Consider the following 24,114-nt stretch of genomic DNA (forward strand, 5'->3'; position numbering starts at 1 on the left):
AAAAACATTTCAAAATCATGGTTTTAAAATAGACTGACTTGGCCGGGCGCGGTGGCTCAAGCCTGTAATCCCAGCACTTTGGGAGGCCGAGACGGGCGGATCACGAGGTCAGGAGATCGAGACCATCCTGGCTAACATGGTGAAACCCCGTCTCTACTAAAAAATACAAAAAAAACTAGCCGGGCGACATGGCGGGCGCCTGTAGTCCCAGCTGCTTGGGAGGCTGAGGCAGGAGAATGGCGTAAACCCAGGAGGCGGAGCTTGCAGTGAGCTGAGACCCGGCCACTGCACTCCAGCCTGGGCGGCAGAGCGAGACTCCGTCTCAAAAAAAATAAAATAAAAATAAAATAAAATAGACTGACCTAAGAAGGTGACAAGCACCGAAGAAGAGAGAAGATCAGCTCCATCTGAGAGCTCCCTGCCCCTCTTTGAATTAAAAAACTCTCTCAAAGAAGAGGCAAAAGTAAAAACTATGAACAGAGTGGTTTAATGAGACTACTTTTTTTTGGTTTGTTTTCACTTTCTTTTTCCCATAAATGCCATCTTTTTGGTAAATGTTATTACTACAGCCTTTTTTTTTTTAAAGTTCTTTTTTTGAGAACTACCATTTATTGAGAATGTCCTATTCCAGGTTTCTACATCGGTTTTCATAATTACTCTTTTCAACAACTTTGAGACAGACATAAGAAATAATGTAGTAAACAACATGGATATACCCTCAGGTCTCCAAAACCCATGGTTTTGGCGCAATGCCATTCCAACTTCCACCATCTTCATCCTCCTGCTTTAACCAGGAAAACATATTTACTGGGCACCAGACGTGTCAAAGATGAAGGTATTCACATCCAAATAATACTGTGCTGTTGTTTTCAAAGCAATCCACGTTTCACGAGCCTGCAAGAAAAGGAAACACAAGTCATGATCTCTGAATGTGTAGAACATATCTTGTATCAGTTATTCTGATTATCATACAGCTATTCCTAAAAGATGAGAAAAATATAATGGAAGATTTATACCGATAGACTTTGGTTTTCATACTTTTAATAATCTGTTTATTTCAATGCTCAGATATTTTACAGGACTTGTGGGGCCACAGTATAAACCAATGTGGTAGAGTCTTGCTACATTATATAGTGTCTGTCAGTTGGTACAAAACTGGTCTACAAGTAGAGGCAGGAGTGTACCTGAAAATGTCAACATTCTATAAAGAAGACACAGTCTACCAGCCTACTTAATTACTTAATTGACCAAATAAACAAATGTCTTGTTTTAATAATGCTAAATAATGCCTATTAGACAAAAACAGCCATAAAACTAGATGCATTATTCAGTTAGTGGTTTTCATCAGCAAGTGCAAAACAAGCAAATCCCGGTAGACCAGTTAAGACCCAGTTATGTGGAGTAAGGACAGGATCAAGGTCCCATGAAAACAAGGACATTCAACTTTTTATGGCTTTATATAGTCCTCATGCCTGATGATAATCAGAGCCTGAGATATGTGGAAAGAGAGAAAGAATAAGTGAAGGAATTAATTCATTCATTATACAGCTTTGTTTCCTAAATTGCTAAATTGTAAGAGGGAGATCATGAATAATTGAAATCCTCAGATAATTCAGCAATTTCATTTGGCCTGGAGTTTTAATGTCTTCTTCTACCAGAAAAGTAAACATAGAATAAAAAAGGCCAATGCAAGTTTCTTCTTTGTTTTTTTTGCAGCAAGAATGCAAATGAATAGGAAAATGTACAAAAGGCAAGCAAATGGAGGAACAACATTAAAGCCTTGAATAATTATCACGGAGGATATTTAGCTACTGAACAACTGAAAGTGAACTAAAGTCTGACCACTATCCATTCATCCATCTACACAAACATGTAATAATTTATTAAGCTTTGACTATATAACAATCTTTTTGCTAGTTTCTGAGAATAATTACCTTGAAGGATAAGATACAGACCCTACCTTTATAGTCCAGGTAGGTAGGCTGGGTACACAGAACAAGTAATTCCAATTGACATTTTGAGAGCTATTTACTTTTGAAAGAGCACACAAAAAGGGAGAGAAGGAAAGACAAATGTCGCCCTGAGAAGAAGGGAAAGGCTTCAGAGGGGAGGGGACATTTGAGTTTAGTCTTTAAGCAAGAGGCAGAGTTTACCAGGCAAAAACCATTTCATGGGGAGGAAAAAGTAGATGCAGCTCAGAGTGTCCAGAGAAGAAAAATCAGGGATAGGCTAGTCGTGTGTTAATTAGTGGTCAGCTAATGGAATTACCATTTAAAAAGATAAATGGTGAAGGACCATTTGTTTCTAACATAAATACCTGATTAGCCAGTGTGTTTCCCCACACATCTGAACTGTGATCTGGGTCCCAGTAATCCTGCAAATTTACATGTCTTTTGAGACGTAGGAACTGGTTTGCTGGGTCCTCCAACAAAAATGGTGCTCCCAATGCTCCTGCAATTTAGAGTCCAAGAGCACAGAATCTTTTAGAGCAATAGTTTACATCTCAATGTTTCCTCTTCAAGAGACCCAGCTGTGATCTTTGGTCAGCTGGGGGACTGAGGAGGAAACTCGGGAAAAGCTAAGCTCTGAGTGAGACTGCTACTCCTTGGCCCTTTGTCACCACTGTATGCTAACCACTCAATTTGACCTGCATTTAGTTCATCTTGAAAGCCAGTGCTATGTGGTGGATGGAGCAGGATTTCAGAGCTTCCTTTCATGCCTGGGGGCCTGCAGACCCGGATTCAAGTTCCAGCCCTATCACTTTTCTGGCAGTTACTTGATTTCTTCGCACTTTAGTTTTCTTGCATGTTAAGGGGTATAATAATACACACACACTTGCGTAAGGACTGGATAAATTGATGACTATAAACCATCTGGCTCAAACTAGGCAGTCAACAATCTTATTCTTGCTTTCCTAGCCCTCCAAAATAGAGCTGATCTTTCTGTTTGAACTAGGCTGCCCCCAAACCTGACACTGTGGTTTAAATTGTTGGCATTGATTGATTCACCATCAAATTGAACTGCCTTATATTTTCCAACTCCTTCCTACTCCAGGATTAAGAAGAAAAAAGAGATAATTTTTAAAAATCCAGACTTTTTAAAGATCTTGAAATTTTAACAATCTGTGTTGTATTTTCATTCTCAAGTAAAACACAATTGCATTCAGAATTATAACTTGAATCAATATAAAGGAAGAACACATTTTCTCCCGACCTATAGGTGACAACAATACAATCTGTTCATTGTGATAAAGAAGCATTTATTACAACATCTAATTGTGAGTAATGTTACATTAGGCACTTAACAACCTCATTATTAGCAGTCCTCTATTGACCAACCTTCTGTATGAACCTAGGTTATAGCAAGCTAGACAGTATAAAAATTCCCCTCTGGGCCGGGCGCGGTGGCTCAAGCCTGTAATCCCAGCACTTTGGGAGGCCGAGACGGGCGGATCACGAGGTCAGGAGATCGAGACCATCCTGGCTAACACGGTGAAACCCCGTCTCTACTAAAAATACAAAAACTAGCCGGGCGAGGTGGCGGGCGCCTGTAGTCCAGCTACTCGGGAGGCTGAGGCAGGAGAATGGCGTAAACCCAGGAGGCGGAGCTTGCAGTGAGCTGAGATCCGGCCACTGCACTCCAGTCCGGGCGACAGAGCGAGACTCCGCCTCAAAAAAAAAAAAAAAAAAAAAAAAAAAAAAAAAAAAAAAAAAATTCCCCTCTGTGGGGCTTTCTGTTTAGTTGGGATCCAGGGTCAAAGATATAAACAAAGTGAGGCAACACAGGATTTGTTGCACTAAAGGAATTTAGGAGAAGGTGTTGTTATTGAGCACTAAGACACTGGGGTACAAGTAGGCATTTTCATGGTCAAGGAAGTTGTTTCACTTGCTCCTTGAAGGAAAAATTGGATTTAGCAGGATGGGAGAAGGGGAAACATTTTAAAAAAAATTTAAGCCAGAGGAATGATGTGTTTCACCATCTCAAAACAATAGTTAGAGGTGGCTAGATAGAAGAGTTTTATATAAAAAAAATTAGTTAACATTTAAACTTAGGAGATATTAGTGACAGACGCCAGAAGTAATACTGTTCTGCTGCTAGCTAATCCAGTTTAGGATAATCCAACCAGCAAGTCTGTGGAAACCATCTTTTAAGGTGGCTCTCAAAGATTACTACTTCTTGTTATTCATATTCTTGTGTATCAGTCCCCTCTTTCATTTAATAGGGCTGACGTGTGTAACCATAGGCTATTGTGGAATGACTGTGTGCAATTTTTGTGGCTAGGAAATAAAAGATGTTACAGCTTCAGCCTAGCCCCTCTTTTGGACCACTTGCTCTAAGAAAAGTCAGCTGCCATGTTGTGAGGGCACTCAAGCAGCCCTGAGGGGGAAGACCACATGACAAGGAAATGATGCTTCCCACCAATAACCAGATAAGTGAGCCATCTGGGAACCTGATGTTTTTGCTCTAGTCAAACCTTCAGATGGTTGCAGCCCCCACTGACATCTCTACTGCATCATCATAATAACTCCAGAGCCACAACCACTGAGCTAAGCCACTCCCAAATTCATGACCCTGCAACTGCAATAATATGTTAGTTGTTTGAAGCTGTTAAGGTTTTGGAAAAAGTAGTTATGCAGTAGTAGATAACTTATAGAATGCATTATATGCACTTACTGATGTCAAGGTAAATAGCTAATCACAAGGGTTGAGACTAAGTTGAGGCATGTGAGACATCTAGCATAGGGTACAAAACACAAGGAACTCACTTTCAGGGTCATACAACTTTTGTACCATAAGTTCCTCACTTCTCTCACCCTAGTCCCTGCTCTGATTATCATCATTGCATGGAAAGATAAACAAAAATAACTCTTGCTAATCACTACTTCATGCAAAGGTAAGACAACAAATAACCCTTACTATTAAAGAATTCACATTATAGTCAGAGTTCATACATAATTAAAAGAAGACATACTGTGATCAGACCATCCATAGTTGGAGCAATTTTGATACTGTCATGGAGACCTCACAGAGAAATTCGTTTTGAATTGGGCTTCAAAGATTTGTTACGTTTCAACAATGAGGATGAAGGGAGTGGAAGCAAAGTGCATGTATTCCAGGCTGAAGAAAACTGGAGAGTTAAGGAATGGAGGAGCAAAGGAAGATTCAGGGTCGGTGACTTTCATTTTGCCAATATGATTGAAAGGTAGGGTTGTAGTGTAGATGTGGTCAGAGATAACATTGGAAAGGTAAGTTGGAGCTTGATTCTGAATGATTTTAACTGTCATACCAAGGAGTTTGGGCTTTAATGTAAATAATTAATAATCATTTCTGAATAAGAAAATGATAGGAAGGACCAGATTTACTTTTAAAAAAATTGTTTGTATTATGGTAAAACATACATAACATAAAACATACCACTTGAACCAGTTCTGGGTGTACAATTCAGTGGTATTAAGTACATTTACAATGTTTTGCAACCATCACCACTATCCATCTCCAGGACTATTTCATCGCTCCAAACAGAAACTCTTGCTCTTTAAACAACTCCCCATTAACCCCTCCCCAACCCCTGGTAGCTACTGTTTTACTTTCTTTTCCTATGAATTTGCCTGTTCTAGGCACCACATGTAAGTGGAATCACAGAGTATTTGTTCTTTTCCATCTGGCTTATTTCACATAGCATAATACCATCAAAGTTCTTCCACATTGTGATGTCAGCATTTCACTCCTTTTTAAGACTAAGTAATACTTTATGTATTTAGTATATATGTATATATACCACATTTTGTTTATTCATTCACAGATTTACCCTGAAAGATCCTTTTGTCAGTGGTGTAAGGACAGACAGTAAAAGGAAGAGAAAAGTGAGGGACACAAGATCAGAGACTATTCTATAGTCCAGATGAGAGATAAGAAGGGCCTGAATCTGGTGAACGTGGGATGGGAAGACAGGATTGATTTGACGAAGATGGGAGAAAGGAACTTGCATTTATTTGGGCTGACCAGGGTGGACGAACCAGCTTTGATTTTTTGCTTTTAGATGAAATGCACTAATGGGTCACTTTCCAGATTTCTGATCATTCTCTTTGAAGAAAAGGTGTTAGTTACAGTGTTACATATTTTATGTGTTATTATTCTGTTAATAAATAGGTGTTTTTTTCAAAACAAAATTAGTAGCTATGCAAAATAGATCCAATTCCATCAATAAACAATAAATAGTGCTAAGTAAATGATGCTTAGGATATACAGTGAATCTGTAGTAATTGCTTAAGATAGTGTTGCTTGGAATTATCTAAAAGTAAAACCAGAATTCCGTACCACAGTCATCTTGGTGCATTATACAATCACTAAGAAAAAAAAACGCTTTTGCATAAATCTTGGCAGAGAAGCATGCTTTAAATATATACCATAGCTATTTTAAGCTCTAATAATTCTGTCTTTTGTAAGTCTTTTACCTTTTTGCTCATGGAAAATGTTTTACCAACACAATCTCCTTCTCCTCCCTAGGACAAACCACCTACCTCAGCATTATAAGCCCAACAGGCATCCAATAAATCTTAATTGATGATGATGATGATAACATCACCCATGAGAGAGACAGAAAGTAGTATTTATTATCCTACTTTACAAATTGAGAAAACTGACATGCAGAGATGAAATGACTCACTCAAGGTCATATAGTAAGTCAGTGGCAGAGCTGGAAATAAAAATGCAAGTAATATAGAAGGGCAGGCTATTATCCTCTCTGCTTGAGAAATTTCTCCTCCCTTTTTCATTCTGCCTGATCAACCTTGAAAGTTAGTGAGAGCAAGACCAGGGTTTTGCATTTGTGAACCTATATAATATTGCTGGGGTTTGAAAACTGAACCCTGAGTTTTATTGCTTTGTTGATTTTTAAATGAGTGTGTTTTTTTTTAAATGTAGGCAATATCAACCAGGTTAATGCCTTTCTTAAACTTCATGATCATCAGCTATGAAAAAATCTTTCTCTCTTTCTTTACAACTCCCTATACATGCCCTTTTTTTCACCTACATCATAGTCAGCTTTAATAGGATCTGTAAATGTTTTGTCTAAACATTTCTCAAATATCCTCTGCAGAAAATTCTGTACAGTAGAAGCAAGGCAAACACTTCAGAGTATAAAGCAAACACTATTTGGGATCACAGCTCTCCCTACACAAGTCAAGAAGGATCAGGGACCCAGAGTCTTTTCTTGGCCTCGCCAGTGACCAGCTAGGTCATTGAGCCACTTCTTATTCCTGCACTTCCATTTTTTGTTCTGTGAAACAAGTCTGGATTATACAACCACTAAGGTCTCTTCCAGCTCTAATATTTTGATCTGGAATGTATTAATAACAAATAGGTCATTAATCAAAAACTACTTTCTATGCATGGTATCGTGTTATCGGAAGCACAGAGAATATGCTAAGTGGGCACAGTTCCTACTACTTTCAAGGAACTTACTGAAAAATTTAGCGCTGCCACAGTCAGAAATAAGTGAAAGAGAGGTCAAAGTAGACTTACCCAATAATTAAAGTAAAACAGATAAAAATGTATTCATATTATGAACAAAGTGGGGAGTGCCCATCACAGGCTAATGAGCAGTATGAGAATAATGAAAACTGCATCATTAGAAATGAAAGTCTCTATGTTACTAGCACCCATGGAAAGCTGAAAAAAATTCTTTAAACATAATGATGGGGTAAAGACAATATTCTATACACATAACCTTGAAATGATACTTGTGGTAGGAACCTATATATCTAAAAGATCAGAAAGTCTAAGGTAAAATAAGATACAGAATTAAAGGGCAGAGTCTGGTGGCAGATGTCTGTTTTCCTTGATGTAGAGGAAGCTCATTTAGGGTAAGCCCAGACCCCTCTTCACCCCTATGTGTGCCCTGCTCCTGGGAAGGGGCAGTGCCTCAGTTAATTTGTAAATCCAAGAAGTATAACTTGACCATGCCCAGCTCAGCTCTTTCTTCTGCTCTTGAGAGTAAACTGCCCTCCTAGGACATGCTTCCTGTTCTGGTTCTGCAACCTGCAATCGGTTATAAATTTGCCAAATTTGGTGGTCCAATCATCAGGCCCTTTATGTACTTATCCTAAGCTACATTTTCCAAATTAGCCCTTCTCAGGAATAAAGGAAATCGATTGCCTTCCATAATCATATTTCTTTATTTCTCAACTTAATCAAAACTGGACAAAGAAGAAAGGTGCTATTTGTTGCAGGGAGATGAAGAAAGAGTAGCTTAGAGAACCCAATAATCTGTTGCTCAAAGCCTCACTAAAAAAGGAGGGAAAAAAAACCAAACAAACAGAGCACATGCCAGGGCACTCTTGTCATTCCCAGATAGGCACAACTGAATTATTTCCCACATGTAACCTTCAATGTCTTTATGTTTTTGAAATAAATGCAATGAGATTCAATGGGGTCAGAAGACATAAAATATCTGGGCAGATTCACAGGATAGGTCTACTGCTAGCTATTTCCCTTAGGGTCTAGGTAATACTGATATCCGGGTTATTACCTGATACCTGGTACTAGAAATGGAGAGTAAGCAGTGCAGACTTGCTTAAAGTTCAAAGATATTTACGTATGGGATGATGAAAGTAAAGCACTTAGCACTCAGTATAAGTACACAATAATATTTATTGTTTACTATTTTTATTGAACAGCTGAGTCTCAGTCCTTGCCTTTAAAATATTTATTTTTTAAGAAAACATGAAATAACTGCCCAGAAAATTATGGACACACACAAATTAAGTACTGAAATAAAGTATAAATGGTCACTAGGAATAAAGTACAAAAGAGGATCTGGAAAAAAGGATATATAAACGTCTTAGTAATAGTGTAAAAATTTCAAAAATTTCTGTAAATGTAGGAGGAATTATGATTTTGTGAGAGACTAAAATATTCACGTTTCGGTTCATATTTTCTAAAATTTGAATATTCTCTTTGGTAAGTGGTTTTTTTTTTTTTTTTTGAGATGGCGTCTTGCTTTGTTGCCCAGGCTGGAGTGCAGTGGCACCATCTTGGCTCACCGTAACCTCTGCCTCTGGGGTTGAAGTGATTCTTGTGCCTCAGCCTCCTGAGTAGCTGGGATTACATGCATAGACCACCATGCTTGGCTAATTTTTGTATTTTCAGTAGAGACGGGGTTTGCCATACTGGCCAGGCTGGTCTCGAACTCCTGACCTCAAGTGATCTGCCCGCCTTGGCCTCCCAAAGTGCTAGGATTACAGGTGTGAGCCACCGCTCCCCACCAGGTAAGTAATTTTTACACACAATGGCATAGTTATTTTATTTATTTCCCCATTACGGTTGGTCACTGACCCAAAAATGTATAGTGGAAGACAGAAGAGTTGTGTTTAGTAGAATGTATTCTCTCACTTTGCTTGAACTTGAATAAAAATTGGTGAGAAAAGGAGAGAGAGAGACAGATAATGGAAGAGAAACAATTTGGGTTACGACAGAAAAACGTGAAGAAAAAGAAGAGAATAGAAGGAAAGAGATGGAGAGAGAAATCAAGAAAAAAAATCAAAGGAAAGAGAGAGAAATGAAGGGGGTTTACAAAAGACAAAAAGTGAAAAGCCACAGGGCAGATAAAGGAAGTGACACAACAGAAGGCAAAGAGGATGAAAGGAAACTGGAAAAAACGGAGAGGGGTGCTGAACTGCGGGCCAGTTCTCATATTCCAGTGTCCTGTTCAGAAGTCTAACAGGGGCCGGGCAGGGTGGCTCACACCTGTAATCCCAGCACCTTGGGAGGCCTAGGTGGGGGGAATACATAAGGTCAGGAGTTTGAGACCAGAATGGGCTGAAAGAGATCAAATGAAGAGACTAAGAGGCAGAAATGAAGTCCACAGGCAAACAGCCCGGGCGGCGCCCTGAGCCTACTTAAAGATCGACCCCGGACCTAACCGATTAAGGTTATCTATAGACTCCAGACATTGTAAGGACAAACGTTGTGAAAGTCTCTGTCCTGCTCTAATTACCAGTGTCTGCCACATATCTTAGTCCTGGGCCCAGTACAAACAATCCTCTATTTTGTCCCAACTTCCTGAGCCCCATATGCCTGCCCGACACAAACACATGAAGAAAAACAACACCTGGGGAAGCTGCAATCAGGTTACAACCGTTTGTAAAAAAGCGCAGGAACCGATAAGAAGGCTGCTAAAAGCATAACTTCACATTAACATGTAAACCCATTGTAATGCTGTAGCCTAGAGAAATGCCTTGTTGCTCTGTAACCTGACAAGTCCTGTTTACCTCCAGCTATAAATAGCAAGCGCACGCATTGTTTGGGGCCCTCTTGTATGTTGTGGAACGGAGGGACCAAGTTCGAACTTGCATTAAAGATCCTTGCCGCTTGGCTTTGACTCTGGACTCTGGTGGTCTTCTTCGGGGAACAAACGGTCTGGGCATAACAGGGCAACATGGTGAAACCCCATCTCTACTAAAAATACAAAAATTAGCCGGGCATGGCGGCACACGCCTGTAATCCCAGCTACTCCGGAGGCTGAGCCAGGAGAATCGTTTGAACCTGGGAAGTGGAGGTTGCAGTGAGCTGAGATCGCACCACTCTACTTCAACTGGGTGACAGAGAGTGACTCCGTCTCAAAAAACAAAAACAAAAACAAAACAAACTAACAACAACAAAGAACAAAGGTATAACAGGATGCTTTCTAACTGACCTTTTAACTCAGTGGCTTCCACTTTACTGGTATTACAATTGCTGACATGTTGAGTATTTTGAAAAGTAAACAGGAAGTGGTGTCACTTGGATTTAACTTAAATCTGTTCTAACCTGCTCTCAACACACATACACAATATTGGCACTCACTCTTATGGCCACATAATTTCCTTGGACGTGTCTTTGGAGCTGGTGGTTCTTTTATTACTTATAATCTTGTAGACATGGACATTCATAACTCACGAAAGGCAGCATTGTATTCGGTTCAATAGTGACTCTTTCTGGGTCATTGCCTGTATGTGTTGATGGGATCCCCATCTCCAGTGCCATGACAGATGATGCCACATGTATAGCAAAACAGTTTTTCTACAGCACCCAGACTGCTCAATGAATCTAGTCATAAGCAATGACACTGAGACAACCAAGTATAAAGGGGTCCCCGGAGAACCTTGGACCACTCTGCTCACTAAGAGAAGGGGTGGAGCCACAGAAGTTCAGAATGTTTGCAGCGGGAGGGTCCTGGTCCTTCCTGTTCCTGTGTGGGAACCTGGGATTCAATCTGTGATACGAGGGCCTGTTAACAGGAACCCATCTCCCACTTTGCGGTGTAGTTTTACTATTTTCCCTTTCGCCTGATAAATTCCATCTCCTTCACCCTTCAAAGTGTCTGCGAACCTAATCCTTCCTGGTCATGTGACAAGAACCTGGATTTTCCTACAACAACATTTTTTTTCCAACCAAATTATTTTCCAGTTTATTCTTATTATGTATTTTCTTGAGAGTATCAATCAATCATAAGCCCAAGTGAGTAGGTAAAATTAAGAACAAAGTCTTTTAAAATAAACCAAAACTGTGTCAGAGAATACAGAACTCTAAAGAATTGGAGGGCTGCAGGGATGACTGAAAAGGGCTAGTCTTCCTATGGTAGAGAAGTAAGCAAAAAGAAAGGGATTGGGGATGCTGACAGGGTTGTGTGTTAGAATATGTGAGCTTAAACGCTCTTGTCAAAAAACAAAGCAAATAAAAAATCTTTCAAGACAAAATGGCATTGGTTACTAACTGTGGAGTGAAAAGTAAGAGCTGGAACTACGAGAGGAAAAACAGACTAAAGGCAGCTTACTGTTCTCCCTGTCTAAAACCAGAAGACATACTTGCACTTTATGGACAGATCTGATTGCAGGTCAACAACATGGGCATGGACCCCCAAATCGTTTCATGTGTGGGTCAACTCCAGCTGCCAAATCCAATCAGGGTTTCATGATTGCTGAGGGAAAATAAATCTATTTTTCATTTTAGCAGAACAATGAAAGGAATCCTTTAAAAAATACACAAATGAGAAACAACAAAAAACACCAATATAATTCTTAATAGTGTTCAAGAGTTGGTTCACTTAGAAAAACACTTTTCAAAGATGTCTATTTTCCATATTTCCTCTGCATGTGATATAAAGCTGTCTGGTTTTAATAAATGCCCTGTTGCTACTCTTCACCATTAGTACAACTAGGAACTGTCATTGAAAGTCATTAGTGGTGTCCTGGTTCTGCTCAATTTTGTCAGGTAAGCTCACCCAGCTTCTTAACTCCTGGTGGTTTCTTGTGGAAGCAATGGCTACGATACTGCCTCCACCACTTTTTCCAGAGGAGGTCTTGCTCTGTGAGCTGCTGCTAGCCCATGTCAGGCACTGCAGTGCCAGAGGGGAGAGTTTGTGTAGCAGAAAGAAGAGTTTTGTTCTCATAAGTGGTAAATGTAGGATTTGGACATGAATGCAGTGTCTACCATTGATTGACGTGCAGCTTGGTCACTTGAATTCCCTAAGCTCTCAGTTCCCTCTTTTTGTAAAATGAGGAGCATAGCAGCTATTAATATTTTCAGAGTGGTCGTGATAATGGACTAAGATAGCCTATGCAAAGCCCCTGACACATAAAAGGAATTTAAATTAGTAGCATTAATATTTGCTGATTTCATTATAGAAGAAGGCAATTAAAATTTTTTTTTTCTTTAACTCTCCTTCATTTCTGAAAGGAGGCAATTCTTGACCTAAATGTTAAAGAGAGTTTATGTGCTTATTTTTTAAATCAAGTCACAACACTTGAACTTCTAATTCTCTGACCAGAGAATCAGTCCAATGTGTATAAGTTACTGTTTTGAAAATAATCAGGCCGGGCGCGGTGGCTCAAGCCTGTAATCCCAGCACTTTGGGAGGCCGAGACGGGCGGATCACGAGGTCAGGAGATCGAGACCATCCTGGCTAATACGGTGAAACCCCGTCTCTACTTAAAAATACAAAAAAAAAAAACTAGCCGGGCAACGAGGCGGGCGCCTGTGGTCCCAGCTACTCGGGAGGCTGAGGCAGGAGAATGGCGTAAACCTGGGAGGCGGAGCTTGCAGTGAGCTGAGATCCGGCCACTGCACTCCAGCCTGGGCGACAGAGCGAGACTCCGTCTCAAAAAAAAAAAAAAAAAAGAAAAGAATCAATAAAATAACTTGGCAACTCTGCCCATAAATTTAATTACTTGAATAAGGCCTTTCATTGTTTTTGGCCTCAGCATTCCCGTCAGGAAAATGGACAATAAGACATTCTCCCTACCTCCCTTAAATCAAATTCTAAAGAAAAGTAATTTGTTGGACAACTAAGCTATAATAGAGAAAACTTAAAAAAAAAGAAAAGAAACTTTAAAAAAAAACGGTGGTTTTCTTATAAGCAAAGGGCTTCAGAGAAGTACAGATGAATAGGCTGTATTCTTAAAAGAAAATGTGGAGGAAAAGAAGCAAAGAAAGTTCATGCAAGCTATTACTTTCTTCTCTAGAGCTATATGATGTAGAAACTGTCAGCTAAACCAATTACTGTAATGAATGAATCCGCTTCTGAAGACGTCAGTCTCCTCAATCTGTAAGCAGCAAAGTCTTCCTTCCTGAGATCTGAAGGGCTAACCCAGCAGTGTACATGCACCTCTGTCCTTAGTTTCTAGCTCTCAACTTGTTATTTCATAAACTTCAACTAGATAACAAAAAATTATTATGTTTTTAGAGCCAAGTCAATCAAACCAGTTGTCTTTATAGGTAGACACATCTGTATCTCAGTTGGAGTTGAAGTAAACTCAAACTTGTTTCTTTTTTTTTTTTTTTTTTTTTTTTTTTTTGAGACGGAGTCTCGCTCTGTCGCCCAGGCTGGAGTGCAGTGGCCGGATCTCGGCTCACTGCAAGCTCCGCCTCCCGGGTTTACGCCATTCTCCTGCCTCAGCCTCCCGAGTAGCTGGACCATAGGCGCCCGCCACCTCGCCCGGCTAGTTTTTTGTATTTTTTAGTAGAGACGGGGTTTCACCGTGTTAGCCAGGATGGTCTCGATCTCCTGACCTCGTGATCCGCCCGTCTCGGCCTCCCAAAGTGCTGGGATTACAGGCTTGAGCCACCGCGCCCGGCCTCAAACTTGTTTCTTAAGAAAGTCTTTGAAGCGTCTTTAAAAATTTTGCCGAACAATTTCCTTTGTCAGATATTTTTGACCCTGCAGCATTCATAGGTGAATGTGGACCAGCCGGCATTGCTTTAGCCTTGCAGGCATCCACCACCATTACCCCCTCTCAAGTCAACTGCATGGATCAGTGGTCGAAGCAAAGCATGACACTGGTGAGTTATAACCAGCCCATGACTTTAAATTACAATGTGCTCTGAGACTCACTTAAACTGAGCCAGCCTCACTTTCTTCATCTGGCGATGTGGGCTGTAATTATGTATGATTGTATATGCCTTGGTTATAACTGCTTATAATAACTTGGCTAAAAATGTTTAAATCACGGATTTAAACATGACCCAACAGCAAATTGCAATATTGATGATTAAAACTCATTATTAAAATTATTTCTATGCTTAGGAATTGAAGGCTTATTATATACATACACATAAATACATCTATCTATGTGTGGGAAGGGCTTCAGGAGAATATAATTTTTGTGCATGAGTCTCAAGCTTTTCACAGAAGCAAAAGTTTATTCTAATGTAAGCATCTGCATCAGAAATATTTATAAATTATAGAGATTTAACCATGAAGATAATTTATATCTTTGTAAGTATTTTCAGTTTTTGTTACAAGCAAAACAAATGACCTCTCAGTTCAATTTTGACAGAAGCCACTGAGTTACTGGGTCAATTTGGCAGCAAATCGCCTGCCCTCTGGTGCCTTCCTTGATCTGCCTTTAAAGCACCACTTTGAGCTACAGCTTGCCCTAAAGGTTAATTAATTCATGTTCCCAAAGTACTTTGAAGTCTTCACATAACGGTACTATGTAAGTATTATAGTTCTGAAAGATATTTTAAAATTTTCTTTGTTCAAGGACACAACAGCACTTCTTTGGAGGCAGCAATTAGACTTCTTAGGAACAGTATCATGTTAATATATAATTAGAAATAAAATGATCACACACACACAGTTAACATTAACATGTTCAAAACCACAGCATTCTACAATAGTTTGGTTTCCACAGTGCTGTAGAATAGGCCTATGGATAAAAACGTGTTTGTTCATTTCTTTAAAAAGACAAAAGGTATTATCAATCTGATGGTTGTAGGAGACATGATAAATAAAAAAGAAATAGGTTCTTACCGATAAGCAATGTTGAACACAGGGCTACTTGAAGCATTTTATAGGCCATGATCCTGTTTTGGAAAAAAAAAATTTTTTAATTATTTACTTTAATTTAGCTGGAAAAAGCTTCATGGTGTATCAGGTACTTTTCAGAAGTGTAAAGCAGTTGTTGCATACCTGGAAGCCCTGTGAGCTGAGACACAGTCAGAGAGACGCCCTCGTCTCAGGTGGCTTTTTTATATACCTCTTGCCTTTTTACCCTTTGGACTTTTTGAACTGGCTTTTTACAGGCTGTTCTTATGTGGGTAATTTATTTATTTACTAATTTTACCATCTACACGGATTAATGTAATGTTAAAAAAGGTAGAAAAACTGGATCACTCACGTATTGCTGGTGGAAATGTAAAATTGTCCAGTCACTTTTTAAAATAGTTTGGTAGTTTCTTAAAAATTAAAATTTGCAATTACTGTCCAAACCAGCAATTGCACTAGTGGGCATTTGTTTCAGAGAAATAAAAACTTACGTTAAAAAAAATCTGTACAAGAATGTTCATAACAGCTTTATTAGCAATAGGCAAAGACTAAAAACAAGCCAGATGTCATTCAACAGCTGAATGTTAAAACGTGATATATCTATACCATGGATCACTACCAGCAGTAATAATAATAACTATCAAAAATAATAATTATTGGCTGGGTGTGGTGGCTCACACCTATAATCCCAGCATTTTGGGAGGCCGAGGTGGATCACCTGAGGTCAGGAGTTCGAGACCAGCCTGGCCAACATGGTGAAACCTGGTCTCTACTGAAAATACAAAAATTAGCTGGACGTGGTGGCACGTGCCTATAGTCCCAGCTACTTGGGAGGCTGAGGCTGGAGAACAGCTTGAATCCGGGAGGCAGAAGTTGCAGTGAGCTGAGATCATGCCACTGCACTCCAGCCTGGTTGACAGAACAAGACTCCATCTCAAAAAAAAAAAAAAAGAAAAAGAAAAAAAAGTTTAATTAAAAACAAGGAATGTTTTACTGCATTGTAAAATGTGTTTGTTTCCAAAAAAGTACATAATCAATACAACCAGAACAGTACTTTCATTTTTCAAATAATTGCCCTTTTCAGTGCCTTGATTAATCGACTAAGTTCATCATCATACAATTTATTCTTAATGACAAATTATGCCTATGTGCCAGTTTCATTAAGATTATGCAATCTGTAATGAATTGGTATGGATCTATAAAAGTGGTAGCAAACAACTTTGTTGATGACTATCTTTACATTGTAAAGGGTATTTAGAAACCTGGATCTCCCTACCTGGGAGTTATGCCTCCATTTACTGATAAATGAAAGGCTTTAGAAGACAGCTAACTAAACACACACACTGCAAAATCTTGGAAGCTTAGGCCATGTGTCCACCTATACAAGACTTTGGAGATGCAATAGCTGTTGCCACAATTCCGTAAGTCTCCATTATTTTTTACTTTGTAAAGAGGTATAAATTTTTAGTTGTGTGATAGACTAGAAGAATATCAAGAAAATCATAGGAAAATACTTTTTTTTCTTTTCTTTTTTTTAAATTTTAAGTTCTGGGATACATGTGCAGAACATGCACATTTGTTACATAGGTATATACGTGTCATGGTGGTTTGCTGTACTCATCAACCCATCATCTAGGTTTTAAGCCCCACATGCATTATTAGGTATTTGTCCTAATGCTCTCCCTCCCTTTCCCCACCAACCCGTCTACAGGCCCTGGTGTGTGCGTTCCCCTTCTTGTGTCCATGTGTTTTCATTGTTCAACTCCCACTTATGAGTGAGAACAAATACTTTCGTTGTTTAAACTGGGAGATCATAGAACCAAAAGAGAAATTTATCTTTCTTTTCTCTACTTTTATCATTCTTCAGCTTACAGGCCTAAAGTGAAGTTTGTCTGGAGGAGGAATGGGAGAGGGGCTTTGCTTCCTATCTCTTTTACCTCACTTCTCTCAATGGGTCATCAGTCAATTATTTTGGATGGGTTAGATAATGCAAGTATAAAATAATAACAGGTATTCCATAAATTTTTACACATTGTCTCATTTAATACAGCAATTCTATGGAGACAGTATTATCAAGTTTCATAACTTATCCAAGGAGTGTTCAGAAATAACAGGGTAAAGTTTTACAGCAGAAGTAGAGATGCAGTTCACACACAACGGCATGAGCCAGTAAAATGAGACAAATTAGCTGAGTGTGGCCCCAACTGGGCCCAGAGGTGAATGTGGCCTGGGCAACTCAGTTTTATCAGGAAGGTGAAGATATAATACAAGATCCTTTATGGGCCAGAAACTGTTATCCTTCCTGGTGAATGAAGCCTTCCCGGATCCCCCAGGTTCGGATTTGGCTGCTCTTTCTTACATCTGCATACCTTCAATCATTAGGCCATTCCCACACGATGGTTATGTAGGTACATTTCAGTATTTCCAGGTAGATTACATGCTTCCTGAAGGCTGGTACTACCTTTTATGCCTGTTTGTGTGCCTTAAGTGCCTAGCACAGTGCTTGTTATATAGTAGTTCTTAGTAAACATTACTGAACTTAATTGAATTAACTGATTCAAATTAATTTGAATTAATTTGAGTCAGTATTTTCTTGCACTGGCCTATCAGTTTACAGTCTTTTCTAACTGACTACAGAAAACAGACTTCATGTTGTAGTTTTGTTTTGGTGTTGATGCGTGGGTTTTAAATAGTTTTCCCTAGAACTTGTCTCTTCTTATGACCTATGAAAGAAAAAAGCTGAAATCCATGAAAATTGGCAATCTTCATTACAAAGATACAGAAACGCTCTTTGAAATCAAACTGGAATATCTTTGAAAAATAGAAAGATCAAGTGGCAAGAATTAATGAAGCTTATCAGCTGAGTCTGTTTACAACTCTGATGCTTTATACTTAGAAATCATTACTTTAATATGATATGACAGACCTTGGTAAGCTCCCATATTACATATCAATGAAAAATAAATGTTAGAAGAGAAACATGTGAAATCAGATCTGCTATCATTTAAAAATTTTTAAAGAAGAAAAAGAAAGGTAAAAAAAAGAAAAACAAAACAAAACAAAAAACAACCAAAAAACTTTTAACCAGGCACAATGGCTTATGCCTGTAAGCACTTTGGGAGGCTGAGGCAGGTGGATCACCTGAAGTCAGGAGTATGAGACGAGCCTGGCCAACATGGTGAAACCCTGTTTCTACAAAAAATACAAAAATTAGCTGGGCATGGTGGCACACATCTGCAGTCCCAGCTACTTGGGAGGCTGAGACAGGAGAATTGCTTGAACTAGGGAGGCGGAGGTTGCAGTGAGACGAGATTGCACCACTGCACTACAGCCTGGGTAACAGAGCAAGACTCCATCTCCAAAACAAAAAAAAAAAAAGAAAAGAAAAGAAAAAAAAAAAAACATCCAAACAAAAAACCTTTACACTATCAAGAGGCAAGCTGAACCTAGTTTCTGTTCTGAGTCATGCCAGTGAGGCAATCCAACACAACAAACCGCAAAGCTTTGGAAAATGTAATGCTCATTTATAACATTCTGATAAGAAGGAATGAAGGGCATAGTACAGCTTGGCATGATTCAATGTCATTACTGGCACCAGTAAAAGGTGTAGAGCCAGCCAACGTGTTGAAGGAGGAGAAGATATTAACTCTTAACACTGAAATGAACTTTCAACTACAGTCAACCTATTGGAAGTGAGCAAGTGATAGCACTTATTTTTATGAAGTTGAGACTTTCAAATAATTGCTATATGAGAACAAAATTTTACTACAGCATCTGTTAAGGGAATCATTTTTAACTGATTTGACTACAGATAAAGGTTTGCTATAATTTGTATTGTTAGCATAATGTGTCATCATTATCAGGTCAAACCTCTCAGGGGGGCCATTTCTTCCCTAGAAGTGAGAGAATATCCTGGTATTTAAGCAGAGAATGACCTAGCAACCACATCCTAAGAATGAATGACAGTTTCTGTAAAGTCTTGAGCTACCTGCAGAAAGTAGCTCTTTAGCAAGGCTCAAGATAACAAGATTCAGACTTAGTTGGTGTAATTAAAAACTACTTTTCAATTATTGTGTAGAATATGGTTCTGTCTTGGAAGCGGACATTTTTTAATTTTTTTTTCTCAATTTAAGAATAAAATCAGGCCTTGCTGAGGACACATATGAAGTATATTCTCTCTTTAATCTTTCCACTCAAGTACACTATACTTCTTATCGTACCTACTGAGGCTTAAATGCTGCTGTCACCAGGATATGAGGGCATATATTCACCACATATTAACAGTAGGAGCCGGACTAACTTGGAGAAATTAGCTAAAAGGTTAGAGACCCCCTTGTATTCATTTTAGTGTGGTTACTGAAGGCTTTAAAATTTGCTACAGCCTAGCCTGGACAACAGAGTGAGACTCCATCTCAAAAAAAAAAAAAGAAACTTGCTACAGCCTGAGATACTTAGGTTTAATGTTTGGAAATGTAGTTTAAGGACTTGAATAAGTAGTTGTAGGTAGCTCAGGATCTTTGAAATACTGACTGATCCTGCCTGCACTGAGGAAGAGGAGAGCTCCCCATTATATGGGGCTTAATTGTCATCTTAAGATCAAAGGTCGTATTGGATCCTGGATCTTAGAATGACCAATCCTGGATCTTCAGATGATCCAATATGACCTTGGATCTGAAGATGACAATTAAGCTCATGTTGTCCAAGGTCTCTTTCTTTTCACTCTTTTCCAGTTATTTCCTAATTTGTATATGCACCACAGAGCAGCATTAAAAGACAGAAAATTGAGAATTTAGTCTTATCCTTCAGTTGTTATTCATTCATTCAACAACTATTTATCGGACACTTTCTAGGCTCTAAGTACTTTTTAAAATCCATCTATTTGAACATATTCCATGTGCACTGTTCCAAGTACTAGCATTACAAACAGACATCAAAATTGCGCCTTGTGTGGGAGAAGACAGTTGCAGGGAATGCTTCCCAGTGAGGTGAGCTGGAATTTCCCATGAGGACAAATTGAGTTGTGGGAGGAAGAAAAATCCAGGAAAAGAGAGCCTGAGGAAAGGTCAGGGGGCTTGAATGGACACGATGCATCAGCAAGACATCAATTGGGGCCATGACAGTACATTTATGAATACTCTTCAGGCCTACTTTAAAAACTTTCTTTGTTACTGATGTTCAATAATTTCAATGATTTCTGTTGGTTGTCACTATAAACGAGTTGGAGTCATTTAAAGATGTATCATTAATACAAATGTATACAGTCTAGCAGTTTAAGCAAAACGCCAATCTGTTATACGATATGCTATTAGAGTCACACAGCTTCATGATTAAGCTTCGCGGTAATGCATGCCAAGGCATTTTTCTCATTACACTCTGAATAATTGATAGTTGACAATATGTGACATTTATTGAGCATCAGCAATGTGCTAGCTCGCTTACAGAGCACAGAACTATCAGGGGACCTTGCCCAATTGGCTCACTATCAAAACACAGTCTGTCATTTCCTAAGTCTTCCATGCTTCACTAAACTAAAAGAAAAAGGAAAAAAAAAAGCATTTCTGGAGATTCATTGCAGAAGTGAAAAAGGCCAGATTTTTTCTGCAGGTAGCACTGTGGACATTAGTATTAGTTCCATAGGGATTCAATCTGTTCCCATGGTTCTGGTAATCACAGAAGATAAACTTGATAATCTAGCATAGATTAGGGTAAAGGTTGTTCTAGGATTTTATGATGCTTTTTCTGCTGCAGCCTGTAATTGAGCCCTCACTAGTGTGACTTTTTCAGGATCAAAACTAAGTACATGTGTTTCAGTCTAGTGCATATAAAACCAACAGTTGGATTCACCAGGGAAAGGCTTAGCTTTGAAGGATTTAAAGGATTCCTTGAAATTCCTGGGTCCTTGAGGAAAAAATAATAGACTTAAGATACTGCAAAGGGATAGGGAGGAAGGTTATGGGAATTAAATGCCATGAGTTGGTAGGGGAATAGGAGAGAGAAAACAGAATTCTGAGTCCTGGCTTGGAAGGTGCAAGAGGTTAGAAGGAGATCATGATGGATGTCACAGTAGATGCAAAAGAATAGTAGAAATTACTTCTCATGCGTGATTGTTGGGTAGCTTTATTAGTTTTCTAGGGCTGCCGTAACAAAATGCTACAGCCTGGGTGGCTTAAGTAATGGAAATTTATTTCTCACAGTTCTAGAGATTGGAAGTCCAAGAAAGTGTTGGCAGTTTGAATTCCTCCAAAGTCTCCTTTTTGGATCTTTTCCGGCCACTCTCTTGCTGCCTCTTCACATGGTCATCCTTCTGTGCACACACGTATCTCTGATGTCTGTGTCCTAATCTCCTTTTTTTAGAAAGACGCGAGTCAGATTGGATTAGTGCCCATCCCAACAACCTTGTTTTTAATTAATTACCTCAGTAAAAGCCTTATCCCCAAATATAGTCACAATCTGAGGTACTGAGGGTTAGGGCTTTAACATATGAATTTGAGGGGAGGCAACACAATTCAGTCCATAACAGTAGCAAAGACAAAACCCTTCAAATGTGGGCAGTTTTGTTATTAACAACTTCTGGTTTTCCATAAAGAGAAAGACTTTTTTTTTTTTTTTCTGAGACGAGTCTCAGCTTTGTTGCCCAAGCTGGAATGAAATGATTCAATCTCAGCTCACCTGGGTTCAAGCGATTCTCCTGCCTCAGCCTCCTGAGTAGCTGGCATTACAGGCGCACGCCATCATGCCTGGCTAATTTTTGTAGAGACGGGATTTCACCATGTTGGCCATGCTGGTCTTGAACCCCTGACCTCATGTGATCCACATGCCTCGGCCTCCCAAAGTGCTGGGATTACAGGTGTGAGCCACCGTGCCCAGACTAAAAAGGAGTTTTTGGAAAGCTGATAGAGAATATCAGAAGGAACAGCCCCAGTAGAACGGGTCCACTGATGAACTGTTTTTTCTTTCCTTTCCTTCTTGAATAGAAGAGAGGTTTGAGAAAGACAAGAAATGCTATTCTACAATCTTCGCTCTCCATCTCCCAATTCCATTTCCTTCCTAGTAATTCAAAATTGTGAAATTATTTGTATTTCTGGGCCAGCATGTTAAAGCTAATGTGAAATTTTAGTTCTTACTCCCACTGAGGTCACCCAACAGGTTGATGGGTTAATTTCTTTTTCATGGAAAGAAGATGTACCAGAGAAGATGGAAATGGGCAAGAGTGAGTTGGGGAGCTTGCCAGGGGCTTCCTATACCCACGGCAGGCCTTGGTTCCATTTTTTGGAGGTTCCTCAGGTAGAATTAATGACTTTCTCATGATTCTTAAATCCAGATTATTTAATTTATCCTGGTCATGTAATGGGCATTAAATGAATTATCATAATCATTTTTCTTTGTTATCAATTATAATATATGTTTCTCAAGCAAGCCTGAGAATATTATCCTTTGGAACTAGAAAATCAAATTTAGTGCATGTTCCAAGGATCTCAAAACTATGATTATCCCCATACCAAAGGTTCCTAGGAGGAATTTTGTAGAAATTCCACTTTTAATAGAGGTATAATGATTACAGAGTCTGGCCTTTTTGATGTTGCAGTTTTGGTAGGATGCTGTATTCTCCACTGTTACCATCAGCTTTTCTTCTCAAGAGTAGTAAGCCCATATGGTTTGGCTGTGTCCTCACCCAAATCTCATCTTGAATTATAGCTCCCATAATCCCCACCTGTCATGGGAGGGGCTTGGTGACAGGTAACTGAATCATGGGGGTGGGTTTTTCTCAGGTTGCTCTCATGATAGGAAATAAGTTTCATGAAATCTGATGGTTTTATAAAAGGCAGCTCCCCTGAACATGCTCTCTCTTTCCTGCTGCCATATAAGATGTGCCTTTGCTCCCCCTTGGCCTCCTGCCATGATTGTGAGGTCTCCCCAACCATGTGGAACTGTGAGTCCATTAAATCTCTTTTCTTTATAAATTACCCAATCTTGGGTATTTCTTCATAGCAGTATGAGAACGGACTAATACCTAAGCCTTTGGTTATTCTAGATGAGAACTATGATGCTATAAAGACAAGAGCTTTGGGTGAAGAGTATAGACACGGAAAAGAAAAGGAAAATGAGAGAAAGGAAAAGAAACCACAAACCTAGAAAGAATAAACAACATTAGCATCCAATCTAAGATAATTAAACAAAAATATTTCGTGATCTGATTGAGATACAGATATAAAGATGAGACTATGGCAGAGGTTGGGGTATGTCTGTGCACCAGAGGCAGGTGAAAGACACAAGAGGGTGTAGGTATATGATCAACTATATACAATTTTGTCATACACCTAGCTGTCTTGAATAAAGTTTTCAATGTTTCAGTTGATAAAATAAATAATAATATAAAATAAAATAATAAATATAAAATAAAAAATACATCTAAATCTAATGAGCCCAGTCCCATGAACTCCTTGGCATATGGCATACATCTTTCTGGGAGAAAATTTTGCCAGTAGGAAATTAATTATAATAAATATTCATTATCTCTGGTATTTTTGAAGACTTTTATCTGTAAGGGTTGGATGTATGGAAAAAGAAAATATCACTTTTGGAGTGGTTGCTTTTGGAGTGATGATATCCACTCAAACTATCACTTTTCATGAGTGAAAGGCTACCTAGAGACGGGGCCCCCCTTAGAAGATGAGGTGATTTGCTTTGGCAGGGAGTGACATTCTGAATAGAGACAACCCAATCTACTAGTTTGATGGTAACTGATTATAGGGTAGAGAGTGCTTCTTCCAGGAGTAGGGGAGGGACTAGTGGGTGATTTCAAGAGA

The 24,114-nt window shown here is 39.1% G+C and overlaps 1 protein-coding gene across 1 annotated transcript; it reads right to left on the reverse strand.

The window, feature by feature from the left end:
• Window positions 1–373: 373 nt before the first annotated feature.
• Window positions 374–15,515, reverse strand: CUNH3orf85 (chromosome unknown C3orf85 homolog). Its single transcript, XM_033200420.1, has 4 exons — window positions 15,452–15,515; window positions 15,293–15,345; window positions 2,318–2,451; window positions 374–894 (listed from the first exon to the last, which is right to left on the reverse strand). The coding sequence occupies exons 2-4, from the start codon at window positions 15,339–15,341 to the stop codon at window positions 805–807; spliced, it is 273 nt and encodes a 90-aa protein (XP_033056311.1). The 5' UTR covers window positions 15,342–15,345; window positions 15,452–15,515; the 3' UTR covers window positions 374–804.
• Window positions 15,516–24,114: the final 8,599 nt, after the last annotated feature.

This window comes from Trachypithecus francoisi, unplaced genomic scaffold (genome assembly GCF_009764315.1).
Source record: "Trachypithecus francoisi isolate TF-2019V2 unplaced genomic scaffold, Tfra_2.0 Lachesis_group0, whole genome shotgun sequence".
Taxonomy (NCBI): Eukaryota; Metazoa; Chordata; class Mammalia; order Primates; family Cercopithecidae; genus Trachypithecus; species Trachypithecus francoisi.

Excerpts from the sequence above, each read along its gene's own strand:
- CUNH3orf85 (XM_033200420.1), bottom strand. The coding sequence starts at position 15,341 with ATGGCCTATAAAATGCTTCAAGTAGCCCTGTGTTCAACATTGCTTATC. Across the intron at positions 2,452-15,292 it reads GTGTTCAACATTGCTTATCG|GAGCATTGGGAGCACCATTT; the intron begins GTAAGAACCTAT and ends TCTAAATTGCAG. Across the intron at positions 895-2,317 it reads GAAACACACTGGCTAATCAG|GCTCGTGAAACGTGGATTGC; the intron begins GTATTTATGTTA and ends CTTTTCTTGCAG.